This window comes from Acromyrmex echinatior, chromosome 2, assembly GCF_024713525.1.
Source record: "Acromyrmex echinatior isolate Ae372 chromosome 2, ASM2471352v2, whole genome shotgun sequence".
In the NCBI taxonomy this organism is placed as follows: domain Eukaryota; kingdom Metazoa; phylum Arthropoda; class Insecta; order Hymenoptera; family Formicidae; genus Acromyrmex; species Acromyrmex echinatior.
This window is the reverse complement of record NC_141853.1, coordinates 12,606,048-12,629,281: the sequence shown is the minus strand read 5'-3', so window position 1 is coordinate 12,629,281 and position 23,234 is coordinate 12,606,048. Positions and strand designations below refer to the sequence as shown.

Below are 23,234 nucleotides of genomic sequence, written 5' to 3'. Positions count from 1 at the left end.
TCACAGCGTGTCGACGCGTTGGTTGCTCAGCTGTTTTCAACGAGACGTCGAGACTGGTCGAAAGTCGAGACTGTCGAGAGAGAGACGACTCATCACGCAGACCGTAGACACCATAGACACCGTAGACGACATCACGGCACGGCAGAGCCAGAGCGAAGCGACCGACCCGATCCGTCAGCCGTTAACCGTCAGCCGTCAGCCGTCAACCGTCAGTCGTCAGTCGTCAGTCGTCAGTCGTCAGTCGTCAGCGGCGTCCGTCAGCCCGTCCAATCAGTCCCATCAGTCCCGACCGATTCATTGTCAGGTCAGATTGACTCAGGTCTCAAGACTCAAGAATTCAACAGACGGCAGACCGATTCAGACCGACTCGTGGCCGTGACTCGAGACTCGACGCGAGAGCACTGCATCCACGTCCAAACGCAAACAGATGTGGAGTGACTGTCCAGATCTCTGACATTGACGTATCTTGGCCACGAGTGGCCACGAGTGTCGAGCACGATACCTACTCCTCTTTACGCGAACGCTGAACACGACAGCGAGGAAGAGGCGCGTGGCCGCCGTAGTAGTGTAGATCATCACCATCATCCGAGCCAGTTCCGGATTCAGACCGGACGGGAAACAGATTACAGAGCGGGCGGGATATCGAAATCGAGGGGATAAAGAGCGATCGCCATGAGCGAACTCAGTCAGGAAGAAGTGAGTAAAGGAAAGCGTGTGCTTCATCTCCCTCCCCTCCCCTCCCCTCCCCTTTCGTCTCCTCGTCGCATCGCATCGCGTCGCCTATCTTCCTCCTCACCCAGTGATCCTTTCTTCTCTCGCCCAATATTTCCTCTGCTCTGCATTGTTTGTGTGTGTGTGTGTGTGTGTGTGTGTGTATGCGCGCGTGTGTATGTATGTATGTGTGTATTTCCCGCGCGTACATATCCGCGATTTTTTGTCTCAAGCGAGACCCACGCTCTCGTGTTCGTGCTGTGCGGCACTTTTCTCTCGTCGGTGATCTTTTCTCATCTTTTCTATCCACTTCTTTTCCCTCAAAACATCATGAATTTGTTTTTTTTTTCAATTTTGAGACGAGTCATTGAAGGACAAGTCCATTGTTTGCGCGCGCAATTTCAAGAGAGACTTGGAAATTGCATTTTTCCTTATTGGGTTATATATTGTTTTCTTCTTTATCAACCCCCCATGCGTAAAACGAAGCGACTCACACGCTTACAAAGAAATTACTTACTTATATAATAGACGCTATGCAAATCAATCTTGCGCTTTAATTTAAAGAAAACTTGGCACGGCTGATTATTCTAATATTTAAACAAACGCTTTGCAGGAACAATTGTTTACTATTTGATGATTCCTCTATTTTCGTAATCGCGATAGAGTTCTGTTTGTTTTCTATCCACCTATTCCTTATTATTTCCTTTCATCAACTTAACTGCTTCGTCTGCTTCGTTTCTAGCAAGATATTAGATGATTGCAGAAATTTATGCAAGTAATGAAATTGTGATTTCTCAACAAATACATGACTTTCCATTTCATTCTTTGAGGTTCATATCTCGGAATAATAATATATACTCTGTTCAAGAGCTTTACCACTCTTTGCGCATAGAAGGCAAATTATGGATTTTGAGATTATTTCATCCGCTCAATTTTCTAAACCCGGACCCGAGTATGCCGTATCTATGTCGTAAGTATCTATATAGTACAGGCTACATCTCTACATTGTTTGCTATGCTGCCTCCTATATGCAAAGAATGATAAACCTTTCGTTGAAGTGGTTTACAGAGTATAGTATCGAAGAAATGACATTTCTGTATTATTACGTCGCTTAAAATATAATGCGGACTTTGTAGCTTCTGTTTTCTTTATTGTTGCGAGGTATGATAAACCAATGGATAAAAATAGCTTATGAGTAACAAAAACATTTCAGTCTGTTTTAAGCAACCTTTGACAGAATAGTCCTCACTAAAGAGAGCTCACAACACAACTCCTTTGTCTCACTTTTGCTGTAGATGAGAAGAAGGCGATTAGCCCGATTAGAGGGCTTCAACAATAATAATGCAACTGCCAGTTCGTCTAATGCTATTGCTCCAACTTCCCCGAGCACTTCGGAGTTATCAAAAGCATTCCCAGGATCAATATCTCCGTCTATTCAACAACAATTACAGCGTGCTGAGATACCAATGGAAGTAGAAGAGAGCAACGATAAACAATGTAATATTACCGAAATGGATAATTCAGGAATTGAAAGCATGGAAGTTGACGAATCAGATAGGAAAGATTCAATACCACGATCGCGTGTAAGTATCTTTATATAATGAAAAAAGAAAAAGAAAAAGAAATAGAACAAATATACAATGCATTAATAAACAACAAAAAGAATCTGTTTTTTTTCTTCTAATATGATGAAAATAGATTATTCATTATTTTTATCTATATTTATCTCTGTTGCATTTTAGACGACGAGCTCTAGCATAGAAGTTACAACAGATCACATACACGTTGTCATATCACGCGTCTTGCGCATATCGTGGAAAAGCTCCGTTGAAGGAACTATATTCTTACCACAAACAGCAGCGTACACGCTGAAGCAGAAACAGCTAGATTTTAGTGAAATCATTAACCAAGCCTTAATGGAGATTTTGTGTATGTTCTCAAAAAGGGAAGATCTTTTGAACGATATCACGGTAGATATATCGTCCGATCGACAAGACAGTCCGAATAACCAAGCGAGTCCTTTGCTAAGTCCTGTCATGGCTCTTCCGTCTTACCAATTACCGACTATGCCATTACCCATAGGCAGCAAATCGTCGCAACCCAAAAGTTTAACTTATTTGTTAAATTGCTATTCAAGAATCGCAATAGAGGAAAGAAATCATCCAAAGGTATAGGTATACATATTTTAAAAACCATATGAGATTTTATTAAATCTATTGATTTCTTTGACTGACATTTAGGCACATGTTTTAGCGATCCAGCATACCTCCTCTTTCCAATGTACTGACGGTATTGAAAACGCAATGTGTTCAGTACTCTAGCCTTGTTCTACAAGGATTGGTTGGCATTTGTGAAGCTTCAGTTATTCCTATGTGTACCACTTATCTTCTTTATCCGATACTGTCGCAAAGTTTACCTCGAGGCTACCTTCACGAACTTGTAGCTAAGACACACACGAATTCAAGCACGTTCAATAAGATATTCACCCCGGTCTTGCAAGGCCTGTATCTCTCAATGCAACAAGCGAGCTTGGTTGGCAATACACACAGAAGACCGATCGAGGCGCTAGAGGAACTGATAGAAATTCGCTGCGGTCCAGGCGGCAAAATACGTCCGATATGCCGTCTGATTACAAATCAAGTACAATTCTTGCCCGATATTATGACGTCAGCCGCCGGCAGAGAACTTACGAGGACTTCGTTTTTGGGGCCGTTTCTCTCAGTATCGGTATTTGCTGAGGAACAACCGAAAGTGGCTGACAAATTTTTCAGCGGAAATCACGTCACTGACAAATCGGTGAATTTATCCTTGCAGCAAGAGTTAGAAAGTACCAGAACTTCGTTGCACAAAATGTTTTACGCAATACTTACAAACAGTAATTGCCGCGATGCGACTTTAACGTACTTGGCCGCGTTATTGCGTCACAATGAGAAACGCGCGCAAATACAAACCGAGGAGTTTTCTCTGGCCGGAGATGGATTTATGTTGAATCTATTGTCGGTCTTGCAAATGCTCTCTGTAAAAATCAAATTGGACACCGTAGACCCTCTGTATCCATTTCATCCCTCCAGCTTTGTTGATATAAAGAATGACACAAGACTGAAACTTACCTCGCAGGAAGTCGCGGAATGGCAAAAGCATCTGGAGAAGACGCATAAGTGGACGGAATCGAAATTTCCGACTCAGTGCTGGTTCTTGACATTGCATTGCCATCACATCGCGTTACTACCGGCATTGCAAAAGTATCAAAGAAAATTGCGAGCATTACGCGACTTAAAAAATATGCTCAACGAATTGCAAGCCACGGAACCCCAGTGGAAGGATAGCCCCTTCGCTGAACATAATAGAGATTTGATTAAACAATGGAAGCAGCAATCGGAACAATTAAGTAAATTTAAATTGTGTGCGGACGCAGGTCTGATAGACCCTGTCTTTTTAAGAAGATGCTTACACTTTTATATATCCGTGGCCGAGGTTTTGTTGAGTCTTCTGACACAGACTGCCCCAGGTAACCCTCTTCCCAAACTTCCACTTCCTCAGGAAGTCACATGCAAATTTACCGCATTACCGGAATGGTATGTGGAGGATATAGCGGAATTCTTGGTGTTTACGCTCCAGTAAGTTCTCGTTATATATATTATTAAATATTATAATTATACAATATGATATGCTTATTAATAATTATAATTACGCGTGTAGATTCTGTCCTGGAGTAGTGGTAAGTGGTAATATGGATAATCCGCTTATTACGTGGCTACTGGTCGTCGTGTGTACACCGCATTGTATACGAAATCCGTATCTAATCGCAAAAATCATCGAGGTCCTCTTTGTGATAAATCCTAGCCCTCAGGTAAATTTATTAGAAAAATACTTATTGTTAAATTATATTACTACATTACTGTGTGTGTGTGTGTGCATGTGCGCGTGTGTGTGTGTATGCGCGTTAACAATTGTAATCTTCTGCAGGGAAGAACGGAGATTCTCCACGAAAAAGTCATGGCGCATCCTATATCCAAGACACTCTTGGCGTCGTATCTCATGAAATTTTACACCGACGTTGAAACTACTGGCTCTAGTTCCGAGTTTTACGACAAGTTTTCAATACGTTATCACATAAGTCTAATCTTGAAATCAATGTGGGATAGTCCGGTACATCGAGCATCTATCGTCAATGAAAGCAATAATGGCAAGCAATTTGTCAAGTTTATCAACATGTTGATGAACGACACTACCTTTCTACTTGACGAGAGTTTGGAATCTCTGAAGCGTATACACGAGGTGCAGGAACTCATGTCGGACACTACCGCGTGGAGTGCACTTTCCCAAGAGCAACAGCAATCGAGGACGAGGCAGCTGGCAGCAGACGAGAGACAAGCAAAGTCTTATCTTACACTAGCCAAGGAAACAGTTGCCATGTTCCACTATCTGACGGTCGACATTAAGGAACCGTTCCTACGACCGGAATTAGTCGGGCGATTGTGTGCCATGCTAAATTTCAATTTGCAACAATTGTGCGGACCTAAGTGCAAAAATCTGAGAGTGAGAACACAGCAAAAATACGGGTGGCAACCAAGGACGTTACTTAGTCAATTGGTTGATATATATTTGCATCTTGACTGTGATAATTTTGCGGCCGCTTTAGCCAGTGACGAAGTTAGTGTCTTTCCATCCATCATTCATACATTTCATTAAATATACAGATTAATACAAAAAATTGTTTATTTTCTTTTCCAGCGTTCGTTCTGTAAGGAATTATTCACGGATGCTGTAAGCAGGCTACACAAATATGCGATCAAAACTACCACGGAAATTGAGAGATTTATAGCGCTCGCGGAACGTGCGGCGATAATCGCAAGAGATAATCGCGCGCGTGATGCAGACTACGGCGATGCTCCTGAGGAATTCCGAGATCCATTGATGGATACTCTTATGGAGGATCCAGTCAGACTACCATCTGGTATTGTTATGGACAAGGCAGTTATCATTAGACATTTACTCAATAGTGCCACGGATCCTTTCAGTCGGCAGCCACTTAGCGAAGACATGCTCACACCAAGTAAGTGACCGTTCACATTTTTCTTTTATTAGTATTCGATAAAATGAAGTTTCTCTTAGCTTAAATACGTCTAATAACAGTGTTTCGTAGCAACATATTTTTATATAGAATACATTCTGTAAATATGTGATGCATGTATCACAACCAATTATGCAGTTTTTTATTTAAAATATTTTTTATATTGGAATTAATATCTTCTTACATTTTAACTTTAAAATATAAGAATTGCCGAAAGATTGTATTATTCATATATCCTCATATATAATTTTACAAAAATGTTATAAAAATTTTATAAAAATGCATTAAATTGATGATTATTATTGCAGTGCTCGACTTGAAAGAAAGGATATCTGTATGGAAACAACAAAAGAAAAGATCGACGAATATATAAACGGTGCTAATGTGATGAGAATTCTGCAAGTAAAAATATAGGAGTAAAAAAATTTAGCATTCAAGAAAGCGAGAGAGCGAGCGAGTGAGAAACAGAGAGAGTGAGTGAATGAATGAGAGAGAGAGGGGGAGGTGAAATGGGGAAGGACGGAAAGGGGAGAGAGGGGGGAGAGAGAGAGAGAGAGAGAGAGATTAGCATGCAATCTAACATAATTGTCAATATTGCACGATACATTCTATCAGGCAAATGCATCGATTCAGTGCAGTTGAAGAATATAGTGCAATGATCTCGCTATTGTGCAACAATTGCGCTCAATAAATTTACAGTTTTTATACAATAAAACATTAACTCAGACTGCAGCTAGCAAACTGCCAATATATTGCTCCAAACATACTTTAGAAAGTTGTAAATAATTACTGGCTACATGTCAGTATTCAAAATCACATTATTCATAAATAAGTAACATTACTTTTTACGTCTTTCGATGTATGTGGCAGCGGGTAAGTTTGAAGCATATCCCGCAAAAATATAATGTTAAATAATATAAAACTAGTATAAAATATTAATGACTACTATATACTTCCACGAACTCGACATTTACAAATAAAATTATTATTGACAAGAAATCTACATGTGCATAAGATTTATAATTCAATGATTTCAGCAGTACTATTTAAAGGTATTATATATAAAATTGTAATGTATAATTATTTGTCAATCCTCACGATAGTTGAAAGCATGAAAATTGTTTATAATAGTCAAATTCGTGGATTACTTTGCATTCTTTTGCTAAAGATGCAAAAACACATCACGCTCTATATATATATAATTCAGATGTTATTTTTTGGCTTTATTTTGTAAAGAAGATAAAATGTTTTTTTACAGATAAATGCTACATCATGTATGTGTACTAGTTTGCAACATTTTGAGTTTTACTTTGCTTTTAATATGAATGTTATTTTACTTTGAATATAGTAAGATTCGAGCATTTTTATTTTTTATGTGACTTAACTGTCTTATCATAACTTAATTATATACATATATGCACAAAGGACATTTCCATTTATTAATTTTTATTAACAAAATAATGCATATATGTATATGTGTGATTAAGTGTAAGTATATACATACATTTATCTTTTCTCTATCAAATTATTTCTTTATCATTCATTAATCATTATTTATTTGCTTATTTTGTGCAATAAATATATATACATATATATATATATACATATATATATATATATACACATATATGTATTTAACATTCCAAAGAAATTATAATATTTAAAGAACGTAGCGTTTGAATTGTGTTGCATTAAATTCTAAGCTATTTACTGATTGAAGATTTAATATGCATCTTGACTCATTGATTCATAATCTTACTTTTCAAAAGTAATAATTGCATTTATCCAGTGTCACATTTATTTTGACGATTATCATATTTTTACTTCAATAATTCCCCACACTGATAACATTAGAATACGTTTTGTCATTAAATGTAAATATAAATTTATATACATCATAGTATTAACTAAATGGATCATGATTTGAACATGCTGCACATACAAAAAGTTTGATACTGCATGATCAGAATATAAAAATCATTAGTCCTAAATTTCTAAAGAAGTATAAAAAAGATGATTATTCAATGATAAAAGCTATATATCATTTACTTTTGTGCAACGTATCTATGCAGGAAGATAAAAGACTTGACATAAAATTTAAAAATTTTTAGATTCATAACTAGGATTACCAGATGAGGCGACATATCATCTTTTAAGTGATTTGCAAATTTTGCAGTAGGCTTGTTCATTTTAATCGAACTTGTTTGCGGTTCATCATTTTTTCATTGGAGAAAAGAAAAGAAAAATTAAATTATGCAAGAAATTCAGCTAAAAAGAAAAGACCTATTACAAGTCGCTCAATATCGCCTTGTAGGCGTTGCATACATGTCGCCTACATCTGACAATCCTGTTCAGAACTACATTAGATAGCGGTCTTTTTGGTACAATTATTTTATGAAATAATTAAAGATGAAGATACACATACATACACACATACAATTGAAATATTTAATAATATATTAAAATACCATACATGCTATTTGTATATATAGATTCAAAAATAATCTAATCATGAAGTTTGATATTGTTTTTTATATGTATATATTTGGGTATGTGTATGTATATACATTTGTGTATATGTGTATGTACACATATACATATACATATGCACTAGGCAATATCTTTATTCATGGAAAATTTACTTCAAATAATACCTGTAAATACTAGGATTGATGTAAAGTATAAAAATAAACAAAATTTATGTGAAATAAAAGCATTTGAGCAAAACACTAAAAAACCTATGATTTATTAATAAAAAAAATTATATTTCTATCATTTTATCTTGAGAAATAAAAAAAAATTATTAGATAAAGAAAAAGTTATTAGTTATTTTTCGTTTTTTTTTATTTTTTTCTTTTTCCTATGCAATCATTCCATTTGTATATATAGATTATTATAATCATATTCTAGATTCCATCTCATGTGATTTGTTACTGAGAAGCTAGATATATTGTAACCAAATATTATTGTTTTAACTTTTGTTGACTGACGTCATAACAAATAGTTTCATATTTTTCCTCTGATCCATGAGTTTAATAATTATTTTGGAGTTTACAGAACCTTTACAATTTCTTATATTTCTTCTTGACTTCCCCAATAGCTATTGTAATCAATTTGACTTGTAGAATCGTTTTGTTCTGCTCTTATCATCTCATGAGTTGTTGGCGCTACATAAAATTGAATTATATCGTAGCTATCAGCATTTTGTCTACATTGAAAAGATGTATATATAAACATGCAGGGAGTCTTGTAATAAATGCTAAAAATTTTATTTGTCAGAAAGTTTTAGAGTAACTTTGTGCACACTTACGTCGAATATAACTTCCTTCAACAGTCCTTCTCATAGGACATATATTGATGTGCTCTTCAATCTCACTTTTATTCAAACGATGAGTTGCATTGTATGGGCAGATAACCTTGTAATCAGGAGGAAAATTCTACACGAAAATTTTACATTCATTTATATATTTCTCAAAACGGATCATAGTGCACAAAAAATTATATTGTCACCTTTTCGCATTTTACAAGGTGTCGTTGAAATTTCGAACTAGCTATACGATGATACTTGTTGTAAGGACAATGAAGAACTTCGTCGTTATTGCTATTCATCTTCTGATGTACAATTTTATAACAATCGGCTGGTATAATATGTAAATAAATAAAGATGAAAGGATATATAACTAATAATAAATGTAAATTATCTAAGTTGCTTGTTAAAAGCGTACGAATCAACGTTTCAACAATCAGACTTGTTTCGATTTAGAGTCACTTGAAATGCACGCCGTGGCGGAAAAACGTAGCGGCAAGGTGAGTTATTTCTGTGATTGCGCAGTAAGGATGGCGGTATCGATTCGATAGTCGATACATCGAAATATTGATTTTCTTCAGCCGGGGGTCGATTCTATATCTTCAAACAAGGTGAAAATTACAAATGCGAGCAAATTTATTAAGTGTTGATCAATGAAATAATCAGTATTCTAGTAAATTCGCTCACTTTTATAATATTGGATCATCTAAAAAGTATCCGCGATTTTTTGTCTAGATGTGTGTTGATGGTCATATATCTAGTGACAAAGTACCGCGGATACTTTTTAGATGACCCAATATCTCATTTCAAGATACAGAATCGGTCCTCCGATTCAGCGATATTTTTAATTGTATTTCAGCTTCAATAAAGCCCGATGTCCACGATGCTAGAAATCAGTCCGAGATCTCGAACAGAGAAAAAATTAACAAATCGCATTTGAACAATTTGATCACATGACTATTGCGATTGGTCAATTCTTTCTTCGTTCGAGGGCTTCGCCCGAATGAGTGCATCCAGAAGTGATGATCGTTCATGAGTAAAAAAGGGATTTATCTATTATTAATATGTTTAATTATTATATTGGGTCATCTAAAAAGTATCCGCGATACTTTGTCACTAGATATATGATCATCAACACACATCTAGTGACAAAAAACCGCGGATACTTTTTAGATGACCCAATAATTTGTAATGTAGAATAAGTTTGTCTATGTAGAACCCAGTGAGCGATGGAGCGACTTAAAATTACGTTCCACCATTCACTGAGCGCTACATAATCTTACGGCCTAAACATGGTATTAGAGAAATAATAAACAGTAATAAATAAATAAGAAAAATGATATTAAAGATTATCTATAGTAGATAAAGTTATTCTACGTTACGAATTATAATAAATAAACATATTAATAACAGATTAATCCCCTTTTTGCTCAGTGAGCGCTCAGTGAGCGGTCGTTGCTTCTGAATGCACCCATTGATTCATATAATTGTACAATATTACATGTAGCACGATTATTGGCTGTATTCTTAAATTGACTGAAAATCTATAGTGCACGTAACGTAGACTGTAGCATTTTCAGTGCTGGCAGTAAACTTGGAATACGGCCTATATGAACCAAATATCGATTTATCATCTCCAGCCTTGAAAAGTGGACGTGCTATGTAGTTTACAGCTACTTTGTCAGAGGGCAGTAGTGCGCGGTATTTTGCGATTACAGATTTTGGCCAGTCACGTTCTCTCTCAAGTTTCTCTCTGGTTAGAGTTTTCACCTTTCACTTTCCATCCTTCTTTCTATCCAGGAATAAAGTTTCATGATTGATACCCTGTTCGCGTTGCATCCCCAAATATTTTTGCACATTTAAAATGAGATAAATATAATACATTTTTTAAATCTTAAGTCTTAAAAAGAGATATAAGCGAAGATGTCGAGTGCCAAAAGTGCAAGCAACGCGAACAGACCTATGTTACTATCCCTTCCACCACCATGATTTTATTCTCACTAAACTTGTAGTGAAGTCGCAACACGTAACGTCGCTAGTGGTACGGAGTGCAGATAGAGAAAATTGTGATATTCTTTTTTTTTCTTATATTTACAATTCAAAATCCGTAATTAAGCGTCACGCTGATTATTCCGTTAATCCTTCCATGGGCTGTAATTCTTTAAAAATGGAAGCGCGTTCGAAAATAACGAGCGATATTCCAATGAGTATAGGTTAAAAATCAGTTAATCGTTGGCGCGAATATGTCCGCGAATACATCGGATATGGATATCGATAATCAGAGCGAAGACGGAGAAATTAAGAAAAGTCCATCGAGGGATATGGGTGATTTTAGGTATTTATTTTTATGATATTGCCATGTAATTGGCATTTTGTTTGAAATTAAGTTTAAAAGACAAATCAGTCGCTTTATCAGCCAACTACACATCTGTTACTCTTTGTTGTCTGAGCCACGTGAAAGTGGACGTTGTCTAGGTTAGCTTAAAATAACATTTGCATTTAAGGCGCATGTGCGCGCTTGCGCGACAAATTTTTATCCTTTTGTATTCGGCATTCGGCATTCGAAAATTCGGTTATCGGAGTGGATCGACTGCGAAGGTAGTACTTGGTACATACATACATACAATACATTTGCGAGTTGCGATTCGCGAGGACGGACTTGGCATCAAGTGGTTTTTATCAATCCCATTGAGAGATTACTCTCGAGCTTCCTTTTCTTTTACGATAAATGAAAACGTGTTGCATAACGTCTCACGGAGCAGAATGACGAGCGATGCTGCCCAGAATTTTTAGGTATTCAAAACTCGGCGAGACAATGCACGTTTATATTACGAGTGATCCAATTATTTTCATTTTTATCTTTCGTATTTAAATATTCCTCATGACAGCGTCCTTACTTTTAGGATATATGGAAAAAATATATTTATTTGTTTTATTTAGCAATAAAATATATTTATTAAACTTTTCTTTTAATTGTACTCATCAATTGTGTCAAAAAATTCGTAAAGTATAAATATTGTTAAAACAATAAAGTTTTAAGTCCATAATATCATCGATTCGAATTTAATTACGAATTAATTGTTCGATAATCTACAGCTTTTCAGAGGAAGAGGGTGGCGACACGGCCGACTCCTTGGATATTAAACCACCACAGGCAGTTGTTCGCCATCATAAATCTAGTTCGTCTCGTCGAAGAGAGAAGCACAGCGACAGACGAAATCGTAGAGATGAGAAAGAACGCAAGTCGCGTCAGCACGAACGCGAAGACAGACAACACAGGGACAAGCATAGGCACCGTAGGCATGTGGGAGAGCCTCTCGAGAGATCCGAACGTTTGGAAAGTTCCAAGAGGAATCGCGAGAGGATGGAACGCTTAGACAGAATGGAAAGCCATTCTAGAGACAGAGAATGCTCCAGGCACGATCGCAAGGAAAGAAGTACAGGTGATCGTGTCCTAGAAGATTTAAGAGAAAGGTAATTGTAGAATTTCTTCTCATCTACTTCCAAAAAAATGTAAATGTAAATGTAAATAGTACAATAATTATTTATATGAGAGAGAAAATCGGTTCTTTTAATAATCTACTTAGATAGATATAAGATATTTGTGTGTTTAGATTATTGGACAAGAGAAGAGAAAGACGAGAGGATCCACGTGATACTCGGAATTATAAAATCGAATCATCTCGACATGAAGTACGATTGGTGGAGGACTTGCGAGATTTACGCGAATCGCGCGATCGGCGAGAAATACGGATGGAAGACATTCGGGACCGTCGTGAAATACGTACGGTGGACGACGGTAGAGAACGTCGTGAGATTCGCATGGAGGAACAGAGACATGTACGAGTGATCATGGAAGAGCAGTTTTCGGAAAGCGAACTGATGGAACGATCTGAGAAACGTCGCAAGAGATCTCACAAGCACGATCGTACTCGCGAGAGAGATCAAGAGAAGATGGAGCGCGAAAAGGAGCACCGGGACAAGCAGCTACGGGAAGCGATGGAGATTGTAACCGATGACATTAATGAGATGGATGTGCAAAATGAGATCTCGATACAGATTAAAGATCCAAAAGAAATGACGGAGCAAGAAATTAGAAAAGAAAGGCTACTAGAAGCCGATAGAGAAATGGCTAGACGAAAAGAGGTATCTAGGATGGAATTGGAAGCCAGAAGGATGAAGAGAGGAGAGAAACGACCCATGAGTCCGGGTAACAATCCGGATCCTTCAGTTGTAGAGCTATCGGATGAAAGCATCAGTCCTGTTCGTTCCGAGGGTGTACGATCTAAATCAGCCGAATCTAAACACTCAACCGAAGGAGAAAGAAGTCCACATGAAAGATCTTCGGAGCGACATTCGTCCGATTCCTCGGAATCGAGCAGTGATGACGATGACGAATCTAATGAGTCAAATAAAGGTTCTGCTGGTGATTCCAATGATGGCTCAGAATATAACAATCCAAGTCCATTGTCAGTTGATCGATTAGCCAAATCCGATCATTCGGATGGAGGCTCTCCTGGGCATGTCGATTCCAACAATGCTTCGAAAAACATAGAAGAGGAGGAAAAGAAAGTGGAGGAACCAGAATTACCGCCGTATCTGCCAGCTATTCAGGGTAAGCAAAAAATGTGTGCTATAAATAAATATAAAAATATAAAAATATAATTGAAGGAATAAAAGCACTCGATTGCAAGTCAAACTATAGATAAAAAATGTAATAATATAAACTAAAAATAAAATTGATTTAATGTGAAGATGATAATTTCTGCTAGATGATAAAAAATTTAGAAAGGTATAATTTTCATTGTAATTGCGCTTCTTTCATCCTTTGGCTTTGATAGCGCCGAAGGTTATACCGATGATTTAGAGAATGATGCCGCTCAGTCTGAATCGATAGTACATCCGGCCTGGTCGAGCGATCTCTCGAGACAAAGTCCATAAAATTTCTTATGTTAAAACTTATTATGTTAAAATAAATTTTTTTAATTCTACAATTTCATATACTTACTTTCATTCTAATCGAAATACGGTAAACATATATCTAATAATAATAATAATAATAATAATAATATTGATAATAATAATAATAAAGGGATTCTCAGAACGCGCCGAAACTTACGAGCTGGTCATGGTCACACGCAGATTCTAAATGTAGAATTCTCTTAAAACTTTTGTGTACTCTCTCGTTGAAAATAACGTTAAAAATTACCCTTGCAGGCTTATCGTACCTATGGTATAGTTAAAGTTTTTTTTTTAATCTTAATCCAAAAGTTATAGTAAATAAAAAAAATTGCATAGGTACTCGTATGTTGTTTAAGATAGCAAATTAGAATTAATATAATATTTCGGTATGAATATATATATATATATATATATATATATATATATATATGTATATATATATATATATATATATATATATATATATACATATCCATTTCTGTAATTTTAAGATCTATCTTTCGTTATTTTTTTTTTTTTATTTATTGCATACATATTTTGTTTTACATAACTTTTCTATTCTTTAGGCTGTAGAAGTGTTGAAGAGTTCCAATGTCTAAATCGAATCGAAGAAGGTACATACGGAGTCGTATATAGGGCACGTGATAAACGTACGGATGAGATAGTCGCGTTGAAACGATTGAAAATGGAAAAAGAAAAAGAAGGCTTTCCGATTACAAGCCTGAGAGAAATCAATACTTTACTGAAAGCACAACATCCCAATATTGTCACTGTGCGGGAGATAGTCGTCGGCAGTAATATGGATAAAATATTTATTGTTATGGATTACGTAGAACATGATCTGAAATCCCTGATAGAAACCATGAAGCAGAAGAAACAAGTTTTTATACCTGGTGAGTATATTCTTATATGTAATGAAGTAGGGAACCAATTGAAGAGTTGAGCGTAATGACAACATGAACTGAAAAATGAAAAACAATTTTAACAAAGATATAAGTTAAAAATAACGCTTAATCATAGATTAGCAATCTAAGGTACACATTCCGTGCCGTACCAATTTTAAGTGACTTGATCACCGGTCACCGGTGGGTCTACGATATTTTTCTTTGTGTTTATTATATTTGTTAAATAACAATGTATTTTATAATATAAAAAAATTACAAAAATATTATGAAGAAAAAGGTTTACAATATATATACACATCAATATTGTATCATGTATCATAATTAGTATCTATGTGATGCTAGAAATTATTTTATAATTATGTTTCTTTTTATAGTTAAAATATCAAACAGAAAATTCAGCATAGCCCATACGGCACGGAACGTGTTAAGGATTTTTAAATATGGAAATATATGTTTTGCGAATTACATATTTCATTTTACACTACTCAAATTATTTACTTCTCAATTTATAACAAAATATACGAATGTAAGGAAAAATCGATATTTTTTTCTATTATAGGAGAAGTTAAATGTCTTATGCAACAATTGTTGCGCGCGGTCGCACATCTACATGATAATTGGATATTACATCGCGATCTAAAGACGTCCAATTTGCTATTAAGTCACAGAGGCATTTTGAAAGTCGGCGACTTTGGTTTAGCTCGAGAATATGGCTCTCCCTTGAGGCAATACACGCCGATCGTTGTAACTCTTTGGTACAGAGCTCCTGAGTTATTGCTGTGTGACAAAGAGTATCTAGGAATATATAGTACGCCTATAGATATGTGGTCCGTAGGGTAAGTGTAATATCTTAATATTTAATTTTTAAAAATTAAAAATATTAATGCATTATCAGTATGTATAAAATTTTAGAATTTATATAAACAATAGATTATGATATTTATGATAGTACTTTTTCAGATGCATTTTCGCCGAGCTTCTAAGGATGGAACCACTGTTCCCAGGAAAATCGGACATAGATCAATTAAATAAAATATTTAAAGAGTTGGGTACACCAAGCGAAAGGATTTGGCCAGGATACGCTAAGTTACCTATAGTACAAAAAATCCCATTCGCACATTATCCTGTAAATAATCTCAGGCAAAGATTTAGTTTGTCGTTGTCGGATTTAGGTATCGAATTGCTGAACAAGTAAGTTATTCCATATGAAGAACGCCTTCAATATCTGAATAAGTTTGATTAAAAACGTAATTATTTTCTTTTTTTTAGATTTCTAACCTATGATCCTCGTCAACGTGTAACCGCCGAAGATGCGTTAAATCATGGATATTTTACTGAAGCGCCTTTGCCAATCGATCCACAAATGTTCCCCACGTGGCCCGCCAAATCGGAACAAGGAATTAGAACCACAAATGCGTCTCCGAAGCCACCAAGTGGTGGCAGAGAATACAAACAATTGGGCGACGGTGACGATGCCGATTTGAGCAATTCTGGTTTTCACATGGGCTTAACAGAAGGTGGTAGAGCGCCACCGGTTGGCGGTGGTTTCCATTTAAAATTCTAGTTGGGAGAGACAATTTTGCATTCTGAATTATAATAATTTTTTTCTAAATATATTTAAAATATACAAAATATATTTCTTTAGACATAAAGAAACGTATTATTACACACACACACTCACACACAAATACAATCGCGCGCGCGTGTATGATTATATATGTGTATCCGCCGTAATATATAAATTTTTTATTTTCTACATAAAATCATATGTCACAAAATGTAAAGAATAATTATAAGCATCTCCAGTTTATAATATTTTATTTTTATAAAATGGAGATGCTTACAATCGTTTTTTATATAAAGTAATAGATATATTTAGCTATCAGTTTTGTTCATGAAATGGATTACAGTTCACCTTACAATCTTTTTCTCTTTTTATAAATGACCTCTTATAAAACGAGATTCAGAGTATCAAATCTGAGGTCTGCCAACTACGAGTTATTCTCATACAGAGTTACGTCTTATTTTAATATAGGAATAATAGATATATTGTAAAATAAAAATATAAAAAATTGCATATTTATGATTAATGTTTGTAATTTAGTTTACACTTTGCGATCTCACACAATCTCTTGTCCAAGAGATGTCGCATGAACGTTCCGATATTTATATGATATTATATAGATATCAAGACATCTATGTGATGTCTTTTGAACATCGATGTGCTGTATGAGTTATAAAAAGAATTAAAAATAATAAGAGGAATTATATATATAACAGAAAGATGTAATGAAATAGAAAGAATATATGTGACTTTTTACATTTATTAGTATTGATTCATTTTATACAAGATCCATGTTTCTAGGAACATTACTGATAAATCCTGTCGATTTTCTTAAATGTTTCGTTCTAATATATATTCTTTGGTGGATAATCTATGAGGTGTATATTTTTATATCTTCATATATCTGATATATCTTTGAATTATCTTGTACAACTAAGTGAAATTACTTGCGTTTCCCAGCATTATGCATATTTTTCGGTAGACCCAATAGCGAGTTAATAAGCTCGGAATTACGTTTGGGATGACATAATCGCGGTGCCACTAGCATCAATCTGACCAGCTCCAATTCATTATCCTGAATATAAACGCATTTCTTATGTACATAAATTCGCCTAATGAACCTATTTAATAGTATTATATTATATATACATATTCCTCTTTAAAAGCATATCGATCGCGACAGTTAAGTAGCATTCCGAGTCCGAGTCGATGTGCAAATTAATTCTCATATTTCATCTTGTCAAAATGTTCAATATAATTTCGAAATATGATAAGTGCGACACATATATTAGCAAATTTTTAAGCGCCTCTTAATTGCCACTTAGAAAGATTTACCAATCTTCTGCCGTAGGGAAGATTCAATTTGAGAATGTTCCTGTCGATATCCTCGAGCTCATTGGACTCCTCTCCACGAACGATTCCGATGATAATAGCGACAATGACAGCCAACCTCACGTAATTAGCCATTGATTTAGATGTCCCTTAGGGGAAGGTAACATATAGAAAAATATTTGAAAAATATTAAGATAATTATGCTATATGAAGAGAGAGAGAGAGAGAGAGAGAGAGAGCGAGCGAGAGAGGAGGGGGCAAGGGGGAGAAGGTTAATAAAGCTGTTTTTGAAAGCACTTTTCATGATTTCTATTCAACAATTTTTTTTCCACTTTCTTTGATTTAGCTTTAGTAAATACACAAAAAAAATATATAATACATATTTGAGTAAAATACGTAATATTTATAACTAGAAAACTTTTAGTAGAAAGCTTTTAATGGTTTATTATCGATATAAGTTGCTAATAGAGAAAAAAAGTTTCTAATCGATTTTGTTTTTGAACTGCAGTATTAAAAATCTGCCGTTTAATTACGTTAGCGACAATGCATAAAGTTAAATAAAATATCTACTATTTCATCTATGTAGCGTAATGAATACAGATTGGTGTAAAAAAATTATTTTATAGCATTTTGCTGTGTCTATTAATAAAATGTTTGTAAGTAATTTTATTGAAATAAAATAATTGAACGTAATAATTACTTGGAGTAGTCGGAAGTGTAGCAGAGCGGCAGCGAATGCTGTTCGATGTAGATACCACGCGAATACGACGAGAATCTGAAGATGCTCTGTTTCTTTTATACCGAATACCCATCGCCGAGATCTGTTCCTGACAGTCAAATCGTAGGACGTAGGCCGATGAGAACTCTAGCTGCAAACGACAGATGTTCTTCGGCGAGATTGCAGAAATTGTCTCTTTTATTAAGTTATGTAAAAGAAATTCTGCCGAAGGGTGCAGCAAATCCTGCGTTTGATTATTCGCGATTGTTCAATACAAGTATCTGTATTATATCTATGTATAAATATATAATCTGTATAAAATACTCGGATAGCAAAGCGTATCTTAGCAAAATCGCACAAATCTGCGATTGCTTATGATGCTGGCAACTTGCCGTAGTCCTCAATTCAACAATTTCGAATATACCGACATTGTAGCAACATGCAGACAACAATGTGTATACACATACGTATTGCCAGCAGTTTAACAGCAAGATAAGTCAATATTATATCTTGCGTTGTCGGCAATATAACAGTATAGTATCACGCTGCATATTATTATTATATGGCAACATGATATGGAAACAGTACAAATTTTGATGACATCGATTTTAAAGTTGTTTTAAAGCTGACAAATTGCTGGCAAGTTGCACTCAATGTTATCATATCGTGAAGACATCAAGTTGCCAATAAATGAGGACTCAGTTGTTGCATTTCTGGTAACAATTAACATATAATTGGCAGTGCATACTTAGCAAGTAATTTGCATTGATTGCGGTGCGCGTGCTACGAGAGCTAGCTATATGTTATAGTAATCGTTATAAGGCAGAGCCATGTGAGCATTGCAAGCACTTGTCTCGTTGCCACTCGTTGCGCTCGTCACGAATGCAAGTCTCGTCAGGGTCAGTATCGTATTTAATCTCGGGGGAGATTAACGTTTTCTGCACGAGGAAACTCGAAGGCTGGCGCTGCGATGATTCCCGTTCTCCATACGTCCTTTCGATATACCTACTCGCCAAGATATACCGTCAAGTAAATCGCTGGCATTACTCATTCGACGAACGATATGTTGAGTGGACAAAGGATGATGACATTGTCATTCTTTCGAGAAGACGAGAGAAACAAAAAGGAGATAAGTCGCATAATTAAATATCTTGAGATAAATTACTTATTATGTACTCTGCTCGTCGCGGAGTTATATCTTGTAAAGTAGAAAAACAAAGAATAAGCAAAAATTAAAGCTTATGGGACAGTGTCCCATCATTCGGTTTATTTCTTCACTAGAAAAGTAATAAAAGTTGGTAATGGTAACGATAATATATATTTCTATTAAGATGGATCGCAATCCTTTTCCTTAATCTATTAATAACTTTCTCTCTATGGATTTAATTATAATCTCTTTATGCTGTCACAACTTTGATACATATAGCAAAATAGATCGATAATACTGCGTACCCTATATAGTTTTTTCTTTTCGTTTTACAAGAAACTGTAAGGAGAGAGACGAAATAGAAAAAAGAGCAAAGTGAGTGGAAACGCGAGGAGGAAGAAGAACAGAGGCATCCAGCAGCGTCGAAATCTCCGACTATTTCCAGGGATAGATGCAGAGGTTACTAACCAGCGACCATAAAAGCAGCCTAAAACCGGTGGCGTGGCCTTGATTTTACGTTAAGATACCCTTCAAAGATCCACGAAAACGAAGGCGTGTCGATCAATGACGAACGGATTAGTCATTTTTGACATGTGTCTCTGTGACATTTTCTCCGTATAATGATGGAGGAGAGCCTATCTGATTGTGAGCAACGCGAAGGAAATCATTGCGGAAATTAACTCGTCATTTACGATCCGCATCAATTTAAATTGAACGAAAAACGTTGCGATTAACGATAAGAGATCAATAAGATCGAAGCAACGACAGTATGCGAAAGCACCTAAGAGAAAAATCTTTTTCAGCCGGCTCTCCAATTTCGGAGTCGCTTCTTCTCGTTGATCCTCTTGGAAATTTTGTGTAGTTATCGTATCCGTTTGTATCCGTTCTTAAAGAAATATTTTAATGGCCAATTTTTTTAATGGCCAATTTGTATTTTATTTATTTGTCGCACTCTCGATAAAGTTGCTACTATTATTATTTGCGAGAATTAATTCCAAAATTTTTTACCATACCCGAGAATTAGAGAAACGCACGTCATGCTGCTAGTTCAATTTTTCTATGAATTATGTTTAGTTATCGCTAAATTGTTGTTATCTGTTTCGTAATATTTGAGCATCTCTTTGTTTTCTCACGATGATTTACGCGACGTTTCGCACCCGTCACGGTCGCTCTTCGTCTTCGGAAACCCGTTTGACTCACATTTGCCTCCATCAGAAGCCGTTTCGTGACTTTAATGCGTGTCGTGTGAAGAGATATATATATGTTTCGCAGATATGCGATAGAGAATAACATACGACATCCTGTTGCGATATTTTCAAATACTGCGAAAGACGGAATCGTCTTTATATCGTCGCAAGAGCCAATCTATCCTTCGCGTGTTATAATAGCGTTCCTGTGTAACGATTTGTCACGAAAAAAGTCACAAGATAGCCATGCTCGCGCTTCTGCCGCGAGATGCATTAATGGCTAACTGATGAGCTGATTATTATGATATAATCCGTATCGTTCCTCGGACTTGTAAATAACAGTATTTATTTTAGCGCCGCGCCACTTTCGATTTCATCCTATTATTTTCCTCAAAACAATGAGATTATAATATTATACTTGCAGTTACCAGCCTTCCTATTTATAGAAAGCTGCGGTGATAATGCGCGCGCGCGCGCGCGTGTGTGTGTGTGTGTGTGTGTGTGAGAGAGCTGTATGTGCGATAAACTATTTTGCTTTGACGATAATAAGATAATTATGCGAATATTCATTCTGAAAATATAAATTCGTAAAATGCTTTTATCTTATTTTTTCTTTAAGAAATTAAGAGATTGCTTAGATTACCAATTTGCAAGCAATTTATCATGATTTAGTAGCTAGCCTTTAACCGCGAGATACTCTACTCGCATGAATGATATAGTAGATTATTGTATGTCATTATAATTATAAATATTTAATCAAGGAGAGAGAGAGAGAGAGAGAGAGAGACTGGTGGAGTTTATTTAAATCGACTCCGCATCGATAATATTCTATCTTGTTCATCCATTAACGGCCGATTACGGAGCCTGATTCATATATATTCCATTTTTTTCTCATGTGGGCTTATGACACATAAAATTTATGTATTTCTTTTTTTAGATATTAATTTTTCTCTCTCTCTTTCTTTCTCTTTCTGTTCCGCTAGAAGTGGCATTGAACTCGCATGTAATATTTAAGCACTTCATCTTCATAATCCGATTCTTCACGCTCGAGGCGGGTCCGCATGTCGAATCGAGAGACGAAAGAATCATCAAACATTGTACGTACGTTCAAACACTTATACCTATACGTTCAAGTATTATAGAGATCTATACAGATCGATACGTATTTAATACAATTAATGGTATTTAATACAATTAATTGGTCGGGGACCGTTATCTATATAATTGTTAAATTTGAATACCGATCTAATTCCCTAGGATCTTTGTTTCTTCTCCTGCAAACGTTTTCTCATCATCATCAGTCACCGGGCATTCGCATGTATTTAGAGCTTTCTAATGCCAGTAAAATCGTAAAAATGAACAAGAAATAAAACTCACCTCTGCACCAGTAAGACTGTTACTTTGAAAATTCAAAGCTTTGAAAGAATTTGAATTTTTGAAGTTAACTTTGAACTGTCCAAATTGAAAATACCTTTTGAAGCTCTGAAAAATATATTTGCATGAATAGAAAAAAATAAAAATATGTTCATAATATATATTCATAAATATATTTGTACATATATTTTTATTAAGAAAATATATATTTATGAATATATATTATAAACATATTTTTATATTCGTTACTATTAACCATATTAAATAAAACTATATTAAATTAATAATTATGTAATTTTGACTCATCGAAGCGTGAAACAAATTATCAACTTTAATCGATATTATTAAATGACACTTATCGAATAATTCTCTCCTGTACCTAAGCAAATCACTAGCAGATACAAGCAAAATGTTATGGCAAATTAGATCCGATGAATTGTAATTTAACGGATTACACTTTAATAAATAATATATTAATTGTGCATTGAATCTTTTTTATAGCTTTTTGCTATTTCTCTCTCTTACACACACACACACACACACACACACACACACAGCGCGCGCACACAATTGTTTAGCTTCCAAAATCGGAGGTTCAGCATGCAACCAATTATCCCGTGCGCATTGAATCTTCTTAATTATTGTAGGAGCTAATGAATTTATTTTACATTTTTCGTGAATTGCAATGTAAGATGCGGCGCGTGCGGAGCTGCGTCCCCGAAAGTACTTTTACGACGACGCGATTCGACGATGCGCGTGCAAGGAAGACTGAGAAGATAACGATCCCTAAAACAAGTTTCATCCCTTTCACTCGCGGTGTATTTTTAAGACAAGAGGAAAAAACAAACCGATAAATCGACCAAATTCGCAAGTTCAAAGCAAATTGTTGCCACTCCCTCAGATAAGGTGTTTTCTTTTTGGAAGACTTGTATACCATTATTGCAAAGATTAGA

The 23,234-nt window shown here is 35.5% G+C and overlaps 4 protein-coding genes across 4 annotated transcripts; 2 read left to right on the top strand and 2 right to left on the bottom strand.

Annotated features, from left to right (window-relative positions):
• Window positions 1-11: 11 nt before the first annotated feature.
• On the top strand, window positions 12-6,283 carry Ube4B (Ubiquitination factor E4B). Its single transcript, XM_011067346.2, has 8 exons — window positions 12-696; window positions 2,007-2,294; window positions 2,454-2,879; window positions 2,965-4,328; window positions 4,411-4,561; window positions 4,678-5,364; window positions 5,446-5,767; window positions 6,094-6,283. Exons 1-8 carry the CDS (start codon window positions 673-675, stop codon window positions 6,156-6,158), a joined length of 3,327 nt encoding a protein of 1,108 aa, XP_011065648.1. The 5' UTR covers window positions 12-672; the 3' UTR covers window positions 6,159-6,283.
• A 2,108-nt stretch (window positions 6,284-8,391) lies between these two features.
• On the bottom strand, window positions 8,392-9,634 carry LOC105152844 (uncharacterized). The gene is made up of 3 exons (XM_011067341.2): window positions 9,296-9,634; window positions 9,096-9,222; window positions 8,392-8,952 (listed from the first exon to the last, which is right to left on the bottom strand). Exons 1-3 carry the CDS (start codon window positions 9,392-9,394, stop codon window positions 8,858-8,860), a joined length of 321 nt encoding a protein of 106 aa, XP_011065643.1. The 5' UTR covers window positions 9,395-9,634; the 3' UTR covers window positions 8,392-8,857.
• A 1,162-nt stretch (window positions 9,635-10,796) lies between these two features.
• On the top strand, window positions 10,797-17,285 carry Pitslre (cyclin dependent kinase 11B pitslre). Its single transcript, XM_011067338.2, has 7 exons — window positions 10,797-11,427; window positions 12,189-12,566; window positions 12,707-13,707; window positions 14,621-14,947; window positions 15,519-15,795; window positions 15,920-16,150; window positions 16,229-17,285. The coding sequence occupies exons 1-7, from the start codon at window positions 11,336-11,338 to the stop codon at window positions 16,521-16,523; spliced, it is 2,601 nt and encodes an 866-aa protein (XP_011065640.1). The 5' UTR covers window positions 10,797-11,335; the 3' UTR covers window positions 16,524-17,285.
• Pdf (Pigment-dispersing factor) lies at window positions 17,264-18,712 on the bottom strand. Its single transcript, XM_011067340.2, has 3 exons — window positions 18,556-18,712; window positions 17,859-18,004; window positions 17,264-17,598 (listed from the first exon to the last, which is right to left on the bottom strand). The coding sequence occupies exons 1-3, from the start codon at window positions 18,665-18,667 to the stop codon at window positions 17,467-17,469; spliced, it is 390 nt and encodes a 129-aa protein (XP_011065642.1). The 5' UTR covers window positions 18,668-18,712; the 3' UTR covers window positions 17,264-17,466.
• Between the last annotated feature and the right edge of the window lie 4,522 nt (window positions 18,713-23,234).